At 39.7% G+C, this 17,717-nt stretch overlaps 1 protein-coding gene across 7 annotated transcripts in view; it reads left to right on the top strand.

Annotated features, from left to right (window-relative positions):
• Positions 1 to 17,717, top strand: part of dscamb (Down syndrome cell adhesion molecule b) — a 123,591-nt gene continuing 105,874 nt past the window's right edge. For 2 of the 7 annotated variants that reach the window (XM_081614259.1, XM_008425290.3), the window contains exon 1: positions 13 to 975. In XM_081614259.1, coding sequence (XP_081470385.1) covers positions 933 to 975 — 43 coding nt within the window. In that variant the 5' untranslated portion in view covers positions 13 to 932. Of the gene's footprint in view, positions 976 to 17,717 lie in introns of all 7 variants that reach the window. The other 5 variants (XM_081614260.1, XM_081614258.1, XM_008425292.3 and 2 more) reach the window with 5 other exon arrangements.

A 17,717-nucleotide genomic window follows, 5' to 3' on the forward strand; every position in this document is an offset into this window, starting at 1 on the left:
CGCCTCGGTGCGTCAGGTGCCTTATTTCCTTAATGCAAATGCCTCGCTCAGCGCGTTCTCTCACACCTCCTCCTCCTGGTGTCCTGCCCTCAAGACGGACCGGTAGCCGCCTCTGCTCCTTTAAGGCAATGAGGAATTAAAGCGTCTACAGGGGCAGGGGGAGAGAGTTATTCTGTGTAATGCTCAGAGACTCCGTGAGGCTGCGATTAGAGATCGACAGCGGGGAAGATGCGCTTGGTCGCTCCTTGCTGGACGCAAAGAGGCGGTGAAGATGGTGTGACTTTGGAGTCAGAAAAAAACAGCGTCTTTTTCATTGTCTTATCCTCTTTCCACTTTTTTTGCTTCGTTGCTCTATTAGTTGGACTATTTTTAATTGTCTGAAACTATTTTTCTCCCCTCAAGGATGAACCGAGAGTTTTTGTTTAAATTAGATAATCGAAGCTTTTGATGTTTTTTTCTCTCTTCTTCTTCTTCCTTTTTCTTCTTATTTGTTTTGGAGATTTAGCTCGGGACTAATTTGGGAAATTATTTCTGGCACCAGGACCCGGCTCTGACTCAGCATCACACACACCTGGGCTTTACCACTTCAGCATCCCCTTTGAATAACAGGGAGAAGCAGCAAGACGCGGAGCACAAGAGGAGAGTCTGCGCGCAGCGCTCTCCCCAAGACAATCACAGAGCCTCATTCTGTCCAAGCGCAAAAAAATAAATAAAAATAAAATAAAAGCAAAGACATAGGTCAGCGACGCGAAATAAAAGTAGGAAAGAAAAAAAAAATTCAATTAAAAAAGTATAGAGACCCGGACTGGTTCGCTTCAAGACACACGCAAATGTTTAACCTTACACTAGGCGCACTGAAGAGAAACCCAGGGAGGCACCGGTCGGAGGAAGACGAGAAAGCATAGCTTTAGGGGGATTGAACGGAGCAGGGCATGTGGATATTGGCTTTTATCTTCCTCCAGAGCATCTTGAATGGTAAGTTTTTAACCTGCCACTTAAATATCTGTCACCTTATGCAGAAAGCAGAAACAAAACAAAAAACAAATTAGTGCCAGACTGCTAAATGACTGAAGGAGGGAGTATGGAAGGTCACCTGTGACCCACATGGAATGGATTTTGTACGGTTGTCAAAAGGCTTGACACCCCTGATGGAGAGGGAGAGAGACGGGCGAGGCTTGAACTGATAAATCCCTCAAGCTCTCCTGCAAAAATACACATTTTATGGCCTTCAGAGGCACATTCTCAGCCAAACGAAACCCCAATGTTGTTTGTGGGCTTTATGTCACAGATAAAACCGTAAATGCACTGATAAATTGAGTTTTTTCTTTAAAGTTTTGATGAACTGAATTGCATCAAATTATTGTTATTTTTTGTAATGCAAAGCAGTTCTCATCCTGTCATCTTACTTCCACTGTGGCCCTTAGTAATAAGTGACGTCTTTAATATAATGGACACTTGGTTTAACCCTTTCCCCCTCCCCCACTGTGAACATATTTTTCAAGTTCACATTGGTTTGAATGAATGAAAAGGTGATCAAATGGCAAAATTAGACACCTGAAGCATGCATTTTGTTTTTGCATCAAGATTATTTTTAAGTCATGCGTCGCTTGACGCATGACATTTTCACATTGATTTGATCAGTTTTATTATTTCTGAAATAGAGTTTAAAGATCTTAGCTTAGGATAATTAAGACAGTTAATTTATCAAGTATAAAAGCACAATGTTAAAGGAGATCCTACATAAATAAATGTTGGTATCAGATTTCCTTTTGCTCTTCAAATAATGAGTAATTTTTACAACTCATGCTCTTTTTGCATTTTTGTGCAGCACTGCACATTGCTGTTACTAAGCACAGAATTTTTGTGCACCCGTCTAGTATATCCACAATCAATGGTGGAAAATTGATACAGTTTATTGCATTCACGTACTGGCCACAGTAGCTTCTACAGGGAGGGATTATGGCTGCCTGGGTGTGTACGAAAACAGGGGGAAAGCAAAGGGAGTGTTAGATGAAGGAGAAGGGAAAGAAAATGGAAACACATCCATAAGAAAAACACCAGGGCGACATCTTGGGGTTCGTTCCCGTACCGAAAGAGAACCAGCCAATGGTTGGCTGGCTTTGGATGAAAAAAAAGGGTTAAAATGAAAAGATGAATTTACGAATCAAGAATTGCCAAAATTGAGAATTACAGGTATGCATATGTTTTACTGTATCAAGGAGCTGCGATAAGTGTGTCCCCCAAAATGGATTTTCCCCTCTAGCCGGAATGATAAAATATGGCTTCGAAATTGATTTTTGTTTCTGTCGACTGTTTTTTCTTTTTCTTTTTCGGAGCCGAGGCAGCCCTTGGTCGGCGCTGTTTATTGACACCGACTCCATATAAAATGGTATCTCCCTCAGCCCAGCTTGTGCTGAAACTCATAAAGGAACAATAAGGAATCCTCATTAATCATAATCATCTGGCTCTGACATTAGATCAACCACCATGCAAGCTTGTGTCCATTTATTGCGTAAGGGATTATTGAGGGGGCCTGTGGCAAATAACTGATAGGGATTAAGCCGCAGACGGCGCTCAGTGGCAGACGTCGTACTTTTCCAGTGCTAATGTCTCCTAAGATGTTGTATAAAGCACATTTCCATCCATTGCTTTTCCCTGAATTCTCCATCACTGTAGCAGAGCCTGGCTGTGAGACTTTGTCCTCTGCGGCTGGATGTTTTGTTGATTATCATGAGAAGGAGGTGTTCATCGGCTGAGCAGTCATTGTCAGAATGAATGAATGACCTTGCAGATTGAAGCCAGCACAGAGATTGAATTCCAGACAATTCTTGCTGTTTCCTAGTTGGGCCTGCTCTCGCTGGCCTGTCTCTATGGTAACCTGTGTAATGGATGTTGGGAGCTTCGTCCCAACACCTCCCCACACCCCCCACTAAATTCTATACTTACAATGCAGTCTAGAAAACCTATATGTTGTTGTGCATTTGATGACGCTTGCATGGAGCATTAAGAAGTTGTTATTAAGACACTCCGTACTTTGATCTGGTTCTGCCATTTTGTTGTGCTACCCAACTTGTGAAGAGCTTTAATCAGATGCCTGCACAAAAAGCTGCTATGCAAGTCTATGAATCGCAGCATATACTAAACATGTTGCCCAGGCATGTTGCAGCCAAGCATGTCGCATAGCAAAATATTTAAATTCAGGTGGTGTTCAAACAAGAGTTCAGAAATCTTGACTGCCTGTATACATCTTGTGACCAGGCAGTTGTGCTCTGTTATAAGTTTATTTTAAAAAGTCCTACACAATGTAAAAAGTATTCATGAAAACCATAAAGAAATCCTAAACAATAGAGAAATGTCAGGAAACACAAAGTGAAACCAGCTAATACATTTTTTTGTGAATAATGTGATGCTCCGATGTTGAATTTCTTTATGTTGGAGCTAAAATTGAGAAAATCATGGATTGTAATGAAAAATGGTGAATATAAAGACTTACTTAGAAATCACTGTTATATTGGCAGGTGGCAACAGGATTTAAAGTTTGAGTTGCATAGGCTTTGCTTTGACGAAAAGACATCTAGATATCTCTTGAGTAGATGTCGAGTTCATTTTACAAAGATAAACCATGATGTGTTCAGTGTGAACCATCGTTTACAACCAAAAAGATTACACTCCTATCAGGCATTGAGGTCGTCTCTGTGAATTGCTCTCATTAGGTAGAAATCATACATCTCTGACAGGAGGTCTCTCGGGCATCCAGAGAATTTAGTTTAAGTTTTATGTGTTAAAAAAGTCTGGCAGTTATACAGGAAGGACAACAAAACAATGACAGAAACGCATGAAAAGTTCTGGACTTAGTTGTGCCTCAAAACATGTGCAAACATGTAGCTCATTTGGTTAAAAGCATGTGTTTGCAACAGATGGGTTCAGATTTTGATCCAGCTGTTTCCTGTGCTCCTCACTACCACTAACATATGTCTCTAAAAGCATTAGACATCTTATAAACTTTCACTTTTAAATTCCAATTTAAGCCTAGATCTTTACACACCTTTTAACGAGGCTAAAAATGCAGGCATATTATTTTAATCCAGCAATTTACTGAACTAAACAGTCAATAAACCTCAACATGGAAATTACAGCTGTTACCCACTTCAATCTGCTGTTTAAAGATTCACTTAGTGCCATTTTGTAGCACAATCAAGTAACTATGTTATCTTCAGATGTTATAAGAATGCTGTATATATAAAACTTGACATGAAAATTTTACTTTGTAAATTGACGCCTTGAAATGGGACCTCTGTCTCTTTAAGTAGCTCTTGCTCTTTCTGACACTCCACCTTCAGCACATCATCACGACAATGCTTCTCCAGATGCTGTTTGCACCTGTTCTTAGAATCGTTGGACTAAGAAGTAGTTTGTATCATGACCTGAGCAGGCACACATTTCTACCAGGTGTTTGCTATCTGCTGCTGACACTAGTCTAGAGGGGCTTCGCTCTGTTAGTCGGAAGCTTGTCTGGATACTGCAGAGCAAGTGTTTCGGCATTCCCAAATGGCTACCATGGGAGCTTCAAGGATTTCTCAAACATGCATGAAGGAATAAAAGCAACAGTTCAGGTATGTTTTTGATAAGGGAATAACATAACATAATGTGAAACCCAGAAAAAGTCAGTTTTCTATAATACCCCTTTTTAAAAGTTGAAATAGCCCAGAATAGTGTTTTAAACACAGGTGCTCTAACTCTGTCATGTCAATGTCACATCTGGTTCAAAACAAAACTAATGTTTTATTATATTCTTGCATTAACATGCCTGATAAAATTACTTAGACTAATTTTTAATAACTGATTTTTGTGAATTACCTAAACCAGATAAATAAGCAATCATCAACATTTGTATAAAAAAATAAAATACATTTACAATGTTGAAAAATGGGCAGAGATTCCTATGCGACTGTTGTGCTAGAATGTAAATTGTCCAAAATGTACATGATTTAGTTGCTTGTAATAAAGCTAATAACTCTTATTTTTAGTAGTTCTCTATAACCTTAATTAGTAAGGTTATCTGCTGTTGTATCCAGACTACTTTAAAGATGTGCCACACAAAGCTTGGCATCAAAGGTTTTAAAACAATATAACTTAATAAGAGTGATGAGTGGTGCTCCTTTAGTTTCCACGTCATGAGCGTCAAGAGATTTCAGTGACTGGAACCAAACAGACAACTCTGTCTTAATTGTAAACACAGAAAAGATGAAGAACTTAGCTGACCTGCAACCTGCAGCATCAATTGGAGCTGGGCACCAATCTATGCTCAGCACTGCCGGGGAAAACTCTTTTCACTCTGACACCATCTCTGGTGTCTCGTTAAGAAAGGATTTTCAACTGAAAAAGTGTGATTTTGAAACAGTAACTTTTCCAAACCTTGATACTTGAAAATAGACGATTTTTTTCTGTTAGTTTTAGCTCTGTTCTCATGACACAATTGCAATTTATTACGAAAATGGGTCTAAAGAGAGCTTTGAGTCTTGGGTCTTATCTGACACACACTCACAATATGTCACATTTTTACTTCTGCTGTCGCCTGCTCTCACCAAAGTTGAGTTTACAAATGTAGTCATCAGCACAGAAGAAAAAAACATGAAATAGCTGCCTGAAAGCTGCCTCTAGGCAAAAGCACAGCAAGCTAAACTGGCCTATTCAGATCCTCATTGGAAAGCTATAATGAGACAGGGCGTTTCACAGAGCCCCCACAAAGGCTGTGATGATTTGTGCACATACGCGGTGCTTCAGCCCGCTGCTCGTGGTTTAAAAAGGACTTATCTCTTTTGCTGTCAATAAACGAGCATTTATGCAGAGGTCATGAAATCATGCAATCAAATTTTGATCTCAATTAGCTTTGACCTTTTGACTCACACGCACACACACACACACAGACACAGATATACACTCTGAACTAAGGGAGCTCTTCCAGAACAGCCTGCAGCACACTAAATAGCTGCCAGCCTCGGTTAGCTTGCCAATTTTACATGACCTCACATTATTAGCAACCTGAAACTATGGATGGAGATGTTGGAAGGAATGGGTGGGATAGATGGATTAAATCTGGCCCCAAGTAGAAGGAGCAAGCTGGACTTTGCGAGGTGATAAATGTACATGAGGGTGATGAAGGCAGTGTACTTGTAAAAGCCCATTTGTTGGAGTTTAAAGGTGATTCTCAAGTCTGCATGAAGATGCACGGTGATATGCAGCGCCCACAGTTAGACTGCTGCTTTACAGCCACACTCGCCGTCATTAGACTGTTTGCCAAATAATTAACAATTGGACTTTGATAGCTGCCCACTGAAATTAAATTTACCCATGAAAACAAACAGGGTACAGTCAAGTTGTGCAGTCTTTCTTCAATATGAATATCTAATGGACTAAATTAGGTTTCCAAGCGCACTTACCTCTTGCTCACTTGAATGAGTTATGCGCTAGTTTGTTGGGTTACGTTGCACGATTCCAGCTGAAAGAGCTGCTAATGCTGGATAATGGACACCCTGATGTGTGATCATAATAGATATCCCCCAGTTCATACATCTTAGCTCAGTAATGAGGGCTACTCTACTGTACAGTTCCTCCTTGAGTCTGTCTAGCTCTCCAATTAGGAGCAAGCTTTGGTGGGTTTGTGTGTGTGCGTGTGTGTGTGTGTGTGTATGTTTCACCCAATGTAAAATCTAATTGCTGATCACACTGTGTCTGTCTGGATTTCACTGAATCAGAGGTGCAATTGCGCAAGCCCGCGTGTAAATGTCTCTTGCATTAAAATGTTAACGATATCATTTAGCATCTGCGGGGAAGAGCGGCAAAGCCCTCGGCAGCCAGATGTAGGTGTTTGATCATGCGTGCAAAGTGAGATTGTTGTACATCTGGCGTGGGTTTCCCTCTCTGACAGGGTTCCTCAGCAGAAAGGATGTTTTTAATTCACTCAGCACCTGTCAAAGTGACATGTTATATTATTGTGCTGAGCTGCACAGGTACTGTAGTGGAGGGATCCAGTAAAAAGCATCATCTGACAGGTAGGAACAGTCCAGATCAAGGAAGATGTACTGCCTCACCATACAGCTCAAGTGCTTTTTGATATATTTTCTAATAACCTTAGAGCAGCCCCATGCAAAGAGTAAGATTTTTTTTTACCAGCCACTGGTATGCCTTGTATTGTCTGCACTAATAAATAGTGTAGAATTAAATGACACTGCCACTAATGTAAAAAAAAGAAGAAAAAAAAGGTAATTTTTTGACAGTCAACTGACTTAAATTTTTTTTAAATAAAATTTGCCTTCTTATTTTACTTTTTGACGCACACAACCACGGATTAGTAAAAAGACATTTTATTGTTTTTTTTTGTATTATACTTTGTAATGTCTTTGATTTTCTTTCACAGGTTAGCAATGATTTATTATTGCTTATGTTACTGCCACTCTTGTAAGCACAAAAGAGACATTAAACACAAAATACATTCAACTTAAGAGAAGCAGAATAGAACATTTAAAATGTAAATAATAAGCCTGTAGGGTTTTTTTTTTATTGTTTCACAAGAGCAGAGTTTATTGCACCACAATGAAGAGGTAAAATGACCACAGCCTGCTTTTGTCAGAAAAGTTTATTATAACTGTTGCTTTAAATGACAAACTATGTATTCCTGGAATGTATTTAAACAGTGTTTACGTTGCTGTTTTGCCAACTCTTTGCAGAATTACTTTCTTTAGCTCTTTAATTGCTGGTTTTTCCAGCATGAATGGTTTTTTAAGATCTCAACTAGATTTAGGTCCAGACTTTGAGTAAGCCAATTTCAAAATGTCCATTTTTCAGTTTTGTTAACATATTTTATTCTACTTTATTTTGCCTCAAAGGTTCTACGAAAAATATTTCTTGATTGAAAAAGTTGGAGATAAGAAAAAGAATACTGTAAGAGTAAATACGTTTTCACTACATGCACCACCATTTTGTCATCACTGTTATAACTGTTATTACTATTATTTTTATCCATTTAGATCATCTGCTTTTCAAATAGTTTGTTTATATAGTGGTTGTGTGTACATGGAGCACACAAAAATCTAACTTGAAACTGATTGAAAGTGATTATAAATATCTTTTGGAGTCTAAGCACATGTTGACAGCACGTTGACAGATGGAGCTCTCTTGGCATTTTAATATCCAAAGATCTCCGATTATACCCCTACTTTTCACCATTCATTGTGAAGGACACCAGGTGAAGGTATTGTGAGTTTCCTATCTATCAACCATACAGAGAAACATTCGCTCTGCACCTCATAAATACTGCCTCTTAATCCAGTCCTTCACATAGCAGGACCAGGCTTTGAACTCAGCGGCCTAAAGGCAGAATTGATCTCTGCCACTCAGGCCTGAGCATGATGCACGATGCCAGTTCTGCAAACCAGCATCTCCAACACTAATTTAAGCGAGCCTTTCCACACACACACACACACACACACACACACACACGCACGCATGTATGCACGTACGCACGTACGCACGTACGCACGCACACCACAGATATTGTGTGCGAATATTAATTTATCCGTAACTTCACTACATGTTTTCATTCATTTTGTCATCATTGCTGCTTTAGTCATCCTAATATTCAGGGCTGTTTTTCCTGTGGACATTTCACCATCACGTCTGCCCAGCTTCCAGATATTAAAGTAGGCTAAGGGATAATGGAAGAGGCAAAGCTGGATAGACAGTGTGACAGAAAGACAAATGGGTCCAGCTTGGTTTCTCGACACTGCTCTTTATTTTTAAACCTGGCACAGATGCTAAGATTTAAGACCAAGTTGGTGACGGTTATTTTTAGCCCGCCATTTTTAAAGTGCTGTCATCTTGTTGGTGAAGTGTGAGGATGTGTGGATTAGGGTGTGTGTATATGTAGAAGAAGTGTAAATTAGGTGCTTTACTTGTGTATTTGTTGCTGTTTATGTGACTCTCCAAACACTTTTTTTTAACTGTATATTGTGAGTTGTGTGTACATGCTGCTGTAAATGTGAGCTTTTAATTGGGGACCTGGAAGGGCGGGTGAGGGTGTGACATCAACTGGAGCCACAGGAGTCTGATTTATGCCCTTCTAGCCACCCATTGATCCCTCAGCCCGGTGTGAGACTGAGTGCATTGTCAATAATCTTAGCACTTTGTGGTATTCCTAGATTCCCAGACCTCCTCTGCTCAGCGCAAGGTGCAATGCTGCAGTAAGCCATCTTGTGCAAGATCAAATAAAAGGGCATGGGGCTAGGCAGCCGTACGTTTGATTGCTGGGTAATCTAGCAGCGAAAAGATCGCTTTGCTGTTGCTGTGCTGTTGACAAAAATAGAGAACTAGTGCTATTGTTTGTACAAAAAAAGGTAATTTAGACGAGGCCGTGCAGGGTTTTCTTGAAGCATGTAGCAGTGATGCACCATTGTCTGTGTTGCTAAGTGTTGACAGGACACTTGGCAACACATAGACGAGGTCTTTCATGGGTCTTTTTATCTGGACCATCCATTCCCAAAAGTGATTATGCTAATAAGTGTTTGATCAGATGATTAAATTGAAACCCAATTTATCTAAAGCACTAAATGCCCTGAATACATTTGTGCCTGATTCACTGCCAAGCTTCATATGGTATTAGTCCCTTGGTGGCCTAGTCACAGACAGAAAAGATGACCGGAAATGAGAGGAGAGAAACTGTACATAAATATCTTTTTATTCAGTCAGTGCCACATAAAGAAGACGGGGTTTATATGAAGCAAGCTGCAGGAACTGAGGGAGTAAGGAACAGAGAGAGATAACGGAGGAAAAGGAGAAAATAAGAGCGTCTTACGCTGGGGATTGGGAGGGGGTGCTAAAAGGAGCCGTGCTGTGGTCCCTTAAGTGTTGAATAAACATGCTTGGTTTAGCGAAATTGCAGTGATAAATGTTTAATATGATAAGTCCATAAAGACGGTCAAATGAGTCTGGAGTATTAAAATGAGCACGGCACACAGCGGCAGTTTACAGAAGCAAAGAGCGAGGTGAGGGGGCGGGGGCCGATAATGGCAGGCAGAGCTAACAGGATGAGAAAAGCCAGCTGCTGTGACATCAACATTAACACACCCGGCCAGCTGCTCGCTGTGCACGGTTCCTGGACAAATCAGGGAGCGGCGCTGGATCGTCAAAGGGCCACAGCGGACCCGTAATTCTATTATTACCTGAGAGATATTTGCACTGAGAACTGCATAGTTGTAACAGACTCCAGAAGTGCAGCAAAAATTTACAGAATGGTGCCGGGAGACAGAAAGCTGAAGGAAAACAAGGCTATAATTGATCAAACTACTCAAAAACAATTAGATATATGACCAGAACAATGTCATACAACATACTCATTCTTTATCCATAAGGTGCAATATGATGGCCGTCTAGTATTTGCTTCTTTAACTCTTTTGGGAAGGATTTCCATGAGGTTTAGGTGTCTAATATTAGATGAGAAGGCATATAACGCAACTTGAAACAGTGGAACCTTTTTCATGCTCTTTTTTTCTTTGCCCCGAACTTTACAGAGAGTCTTCTTAGCCATAAGAACTCATTCCATGCATTTTTCTGCTCTCTACTTAAACTTACATGAAAGTCAAATGAAGTTTAGAGGTCTGTTAAGTTTACAAACTGATGACCTCCGCACACTACACGCCTGGACACCCATTGACCTTGCTCTTCGATTGTCGTCCCTTCTTTAGTCCCTTGGTGGCCTAGTCACAGACAGAAAAGATGATCCGTGAACATAAAGAAAAACTTTTGTTCTTTTATTTGATGTTTGATTGATGTGGCATACAAAAAAAGTGTGGAATTATATTCTTGCTGAAGATGATGAGAAGGAAAATAGTTAATTTAATGTTTTCCTACGTAATCTTTTGGTCACAACTTCATAAACAACTGCATTCAAAACATTACAAACCAGGGGAACATTTGTAGGGATCTTAATTTTACATTAAAATGCCCACAGCCGTTCGCTGGGGGTGTATTTGCAATCACAACTCTGAAAAGCCTGTTTTCATACAACTGTGGGTGACTACTGAGTGAAACCAAAAATACAAAAAAAATGACTAAGTGGAACCAAAAATAATGTTTTTACTTTGAGCAGCTGAGCAACTTTGTCAGTATGGCTTTGTAGAGGAAAACCTGAAAAAACATAAATTTGAATCAAATGTTTCATGTAAAAAATTAGCTTAGTTTACTGAATAGGGAAAAAAAATGCAACATCAAATAGTTGTTCATTTTATGCCTTTGAATGATGATAAAAGTATAAAATAGTCTCCTAAGTCAGTGCTATGGTTGATTTAATAGTAATTTTATATCTAACTAAAAAACTCTAACCTTTTTTTCTTGCTTTAGCTACAGTTTTGCATTTGACGTTGCTTAATTGGATAAGCTCACAATTCAAGGTCTGCAGTTGTGCACTCCTCGCTGGCCTTATTATTCCTCTTGCAGTATTTCAACAGCGCACTTCCTTTTATCAAAAAGAGATGTAGCTGTGAATATGTTTTCGGTTGTAATAAGCTGCATGTACAAAACAGTTTTTTCTGGGGGGCACCGAGAACTGGACTTGCCCAGGACAGCTTTCGTGGAAGAAGTGCCTCTGTCCAGGAGCATGATGGAGGCCTGTTTACAATACTGAATTATGTGGAGTGAATCAGTTGCTTCATTTAGCTCACAGTTCTACTTTCAAAGGAAGCAATCACTTCAGCCTACAAGCAAGCACACGAAATTTCCTTGTACCACGTTTCTCCATAGAGAAATGAGTAAAAATACCACTAAACTGAAAGAGTTTTTTTTTTTTTTGTCTGAGCTGGGTCATCCTCTCAGAAACCTCAGTGGAGATGCTCTTACCTTTTGTAACATACAGGTGTTCAGCAGACCCCGGCGACTGCAGCATCTCTGACGGCCCTTAACCCAATGTCTGGTGACATAATAAGTTTGATTGTCCGGTATGTGACGTGTCTAACTAAAGGAGAGCTTTTGCTAATGGGCATCTGTTCAGCAAGAATGCTGCAGTCTAATCGTGTTATAAAGGCAGGCAGTGCAAGCTGACCATTAGATTATTTTTTGAGGCAATTTAATTATATATAGGTTCTTGTGTTTCCATCAGAGTTGTTTAAATGTAGTAGAAGACTGTACAACCGTTCTGCTATTACGTTCAGTTCCAGTTACCTGGGAAGGGAGAACTCAGAGCTGGGTTTGACGTCAGTCGGAGCGTTCTTGTTAAGAATTTGGAATTTCAACATGGCGACACTGTTACACCCATACACACTGTTTGTAATAACTCTTATGAACATCAGTTTATTGGAAAATTTATTTTAATGGAAAATTCAACTTCAGAGGGCATTCCAGTTGATTTTTCCAACTGGAAAGTTGGAATTTCCCACTTCCGAGTAGAACTGGAATTCAGCAGGCTAAACTGGGACAGCAGTGATCTAATGAGTTGTGCATTGCTTTGCAAAAGTGTTCATACCACATTTTGCCACATTGCAAACACAAACTTCGAGTTTTTTTTTTTTCATAGTACTGTTTTTCATATATTTGTAGATGTGTGACACAACTATGAACCTCCCAAGACACATAAAATAGTCCAGAGGAGAATAAATTCCCCAAGCAGCCTGGGTCGCTATGGTATCTTTAGAGGAGGTGCAGAGATCCACAGCTCAGGTAAGAGAATCTGTTGACAGGACACTATCAATTGTTCTCTTCAGGTCTGCTCTTTATGGAAGAGGGAAGAGAAGAAAGCAGTGGCAGCATCATGATATGAGTGCACTTTTCTCCAGCAGGCTGGAACAAATTGTAGGAAAATTTGTGAAGAAAATAGGTTAAATATAAAGGTATAAGATGAAAGTTTAACTTCCAGCAGAAAAATAACATGCAGCAAGAGTTACAGTGGAATGATTTTTTTATCAAAACGCAACCATTTGTGTTAGAATATAGCCAACCCAATCCCCCAACTTAAAGCAAATTGAAAATGTGTGGAAAGATCTTATATTGATATTCACAGACATCCTCCATCCAAGTTGATGAAGCTTGAGCACTTCTTCAAAGAAAAATGAGGCAACATAGCATTTCCAAATTGTGCAAAGCTGCAAGAGATAAACCCCAGCAGACTTGCATCTGAAGGTGATCCTACAAAATATTGACTTTGATTTGATGAATACAATTGCACGTCACACTTTTCATGTACATTTTTTTTCCTTTGAATTAACAATTGCAGATACTGTTGCAAGGCACTGCAACACAAATAAAGACAGCAGATTTTCTTTCATTTCTGCGAGAAAATATGTTTACTGCTCAAACGGTTGCACAATGAAAGTGAGCATTTTCTTTTATTGTTCACTACTTCATCCTTTACACAGCAGGGACGCTAATAAATATAATGCATTAAAGTTGCTGCAATCTTTACTTAAATATCTTCATGGCTGTTTTTTCTGATCTTCACGACCAGCTGCCACTAAATCTTGTTTATGGCGGAAATGATTAAATAAAATATAAAGCACCTCTAATATTCATTTGCCTGTTCTCTCCATGTAAGAAGGCTTTATTGTTTACAAATAGGTTACATTGAGGTAATAAAGCAATGCTTTTCTCCCAATTTCTTGGTAATATTCGACATATATTCCAATGAATACATAAAACTGTAAGTATGGCAAACAAACAAAAAATTAAATAGGTTATTGTCATTGCACTAGCTGTTGCAGTTCAGTAGCAGCCTTTTCTTTCATGCTGAAATCCAACCCAGAGTAAATATGCAGGGAATCATTGCTGCGGCTTGAATGCAATATTTGCTTTATTTACTCTATCACAGCCGCGGATTTCCCTCCACCTTTCAGCGACTTTCTTACATCACGCAGCAATATTAGATTTCCACTAGTGGAGGTTTTTATTCATCATCATCAGCAGCAGAGGGAGCTGCTATAATTTGCTACAATATAATCCCTCATCAGATCCAATCTTCTGCACTTATCATCATCATCAGCTGCCGGAGCATAATTTAGACATCAATGTCTTTATTGCTCAGTTTCACTAAGAAACAGTCCAGGGTCTCTAGCTCCCCCTCTTGATGAGATGGGCAGTCACTCTGGTTCATATGAGACATGAAATAGACGGAGGTAAAAGGAGGAGGAGGAGGCGAAGGAGGCTCATCTGGAGTGGGGGCCTCGTTTTACTGTTACCCGCCCCTCCAAGACATCAGAGGACAGATCTGTCGGTGTGGATCAGCAGCTTGCGTACAGCCGGCCCTTTCTACTGTCACAGCCCTGCTTAATATTCATGAGAGCAAATTGGTAGACCGTCATTTAACTTGTGTGCATGGTGTATTGCCTCTGGGCAGATCAGTTCAGTGGGAATGCTTACTCATACTGCACTCATACTGTAGGCCCTGACTGGTTATCGTTTGCCCATCTCAGAATTTCAAACTAATCAATTACCTTCACTCTAACTGACTTTCACATAAGATTACATTTATTTTGGTGAAATATAGGTTTTAATTTTACAGGAGCATGTATGTGTGTGTGTGTGTGTGTGTGTGTGAGTGCGTGTGTGTGTGTGTGTGTGTGTGTGTGTGCGTGTGTGTGTGTGTGTGCGTGTGTGTGTGTGTGTGTGTGTGTGTGTAGCCTGTATTTTAAATGTGGGTCATACACAGGTCATTGCTATTTTTAGCTGCTGGGAACACAGCTTTATCACATGCACTACATATATCACACTAATGCTGTTATCCATAAACGCACAGTGGGAAAAGAATATTTGTTGAGGTTGAAAATTGCCTCAGCTTCTGCTGAGTGTGAGTGGGCCAGGTATGATCTCGACTTCCCCGGCAGACTTGCCCTACGGGTACGAAGCAGAGAGCTGCTTTAATTACCCAAGGATCCTGCTGTCACGCTGTCACCACAAGGCGCCCGGTGCCACCCTACCAAGCAGCGCCGAGTTCCCGTACCGAGGTGGCGATGACAACTCTTACAATGGATCTGCTTGCTCTACAGATGCAACACATGCATTCTCTGGATTATTTCAGGCTGAATCACGCCCACTGTCTCTTTGATTTTCCCTCTTTGCCTCTTTTTGTTTGCTAGTCCCCCCCTTTCCATATCACATAGTACAGTTATAAAAGTCGGTAGTGCAGTGAATGTTGGAAATATGGTCACGACATATGCATATATGGGTTACACATCATACGAACCTGAAGTGACGTTGGCATGTTTGGAAAGCCGGCTTTTTGGAAATAACTATAAAAACTTTGATTCCAGATTCAAATATGGGACACTGCTTGAAGCTCTTCTGCAAAAAAATTTTCCACAGCACTGATTTCTAGTTTATCAAATAAAATATATGAAAATAAAATCTTTGCAATTTGTCACTCAACTGATTGATTACTGACTATAAAGTGTTGACAGCCCAGTTAAAATTCAGTAAAAATGTTCATAACAGGTTCATATAAATCTGAACCTTTCTGCTTTAATTAAGGCAAGTTGGGGGAAATGTAAATAATAAAGCAAGCTGCAATAATTTGGTTGGTTCATACTTCTAGTGGCTCATAGCTGAGAAGCAAAATATTAGCATTGTTTATTTTACAACCCCCTAACTATATCTTAAGGAAATTCTAGTTTTCTATTCAAGTGGTAGTTTAAATAATATATTGAAGCTCTGGGAAGGTTTCAATGTCACATAATTGAGAAATTGTATTGTTGTATGTGGTTAACAGTTAACTGGTTAACTGTTGTTGGGATCCCAGGTTATTGAGTTGTTTTGTAGTTTGATTTGATTCCATTTTCATTATTATTTTGTGTTAGTTTCTCATTTTGATTAGGTTAGTCTTGTTCCTGTTTTTCTTTAGTTCAGTCCTTTCTTAGTGTTTCTATTTTATTTCTTGTGTATAGTTATTCTTTAGTTTGCTTTTCTGTTGGATCCATTTCCTAGTCCCCTGTGTACTCTCCCTTGGCCCCTGTGGCACTTTCTCTTCTGAGTCTGCTTTTTTGCTCTCTCCCCTCACATCTTCAATCCATTAGGTAATCAGCCCAGGTCCACTGTTTCAGCATTCAACCTCCCAGTACTTTAGCGCCTCTTTTTCAGTCACTACTTGCTGGTTCCTCCTATCAACTCCTGTAATTTCCCTGCTGTCATTTTCACCCTGTTTTTGTTTTTGCTCTGCCTCCTTGTGTTTCCCACAGTTTGTAAGTTTTTTGATAATTTTTTTCATTAAATCATTCGTTACCAACAAGCTGATTTTGCCTCTATGCATTCGGATTCGTCATCAACAAACCTACAAGACTATGGTGTATCTACAAGGAGCCATTTTCTTGTCAGAGTTTACCTGACTGATAATGGAATTATTGCATTACAATGATTTGCATTACAAAAAATAATTTGGTAGACATGCAGATTTATTCCAACTTGGAAAGAGCTCACACATCCTGAACAGAGAATACAAGGCACTGAAAATAGCTTTAAAAGTGTGTGATCTGGTTTTGGATCGTGGACACTGACTGAAGATCGCCAAACTCTAATGATGCCATCAGAGAGCATTTAAGAGTTCAAAAAACACTGACACTTAATTCTATGCATAGCTCTATTGACCCTTTGCACGTCACATCACGCTCTCCAGAACTCCGCCCACTCCGCCATGACGGATGTCAAGGCCATAGACATGGTCAAGACAACTTGGTGCTCCTGTAAAAACCTGTCAAAAACAGACAGCTAGTAGCCTAGTATTGCTTCTATTCAGTTGATTTCACTTTAAAAATGGTCATAGGGTGATCTGCGGTCGGCTGCACAAACAGACAAGGATGCAAACCAGACTTATCGTCTTAACTTTTAATGATTAAAGAGTGGCCGCCCTCGGTGTAATTCCAGCGAACACCTTTTTTATAAGGTAAGAAGACTAATGTTTATATACTTTATAATTAAGTATATATATCAAATATTGCATTGTGGAGTAGGTGTGTCTAACCATAACCATGGAGAAAATTCCCCCACCATCACGTAACATGGAAAAAAATGGTTAGCATTTCATCTCTTTAGTACGTTTTTAAATCTACTCCTGTGTAAGAGGAAACGCTGTTTATGACATAGTGATATAAATCATGTGGTGTAGAATTCAGGCTAAGTCTGTAATTTGATCAGCACATCAGGGGGGGAGGAGGGACCACTCGGTTTCTAAGCTGCTAGCTATTTCAAACGTTTGTAAATACCGTCGTGTTTGACTCCAAACCAGGTGTGTTACGGTCACAGACAAATTAGCTTGACTTGAACAAGTAGAAGTCATGGCTATAACTAGTAAAAACAATTTGGGAAAACCCGTCATGGCGACTCGAATGATGACGTACGAAGGTACAAACGGTCGATACGTGATTTCTACTCCACACACACTTCAGTTACGCGATCCCAGCTTCCTTTTTGAAAACGTGTCCTTGTGCTTCGTGAATGGCCGTAAGAAGCCGAAAGAGCGGCACTACTTTGCCGATATTTTGTTGTGTTATATAAAGAATGTTCCTATTCTCTTGGCCACGATTTTTGGGATCAGCGGAGAGTGTATTTAAAATATCATGTGGGGAATTAGCTGACGTTTTTTTTTAATTTTCAACTATTACATCTTGTCTTATGTTATTATACTATGCTATTTTGCATGATTCTTACACTTAAGTTATCCCAAAAGATAATTTTTTAATATGACAAATACA

Source organism: Poecilia reticulata, chromosome 13 (assembly GCF_904066995.2).
Source record: "Poecilia reticulata chromosome 13, P_reticulata-male-v2, whole genome shotgun sequence".
NCBI lineage: Eukaryota > Metazoa > Chordata > Actinopteri > Cyprinodontiformes > Poeciliidae > Poecilia > Poecilia reticulata.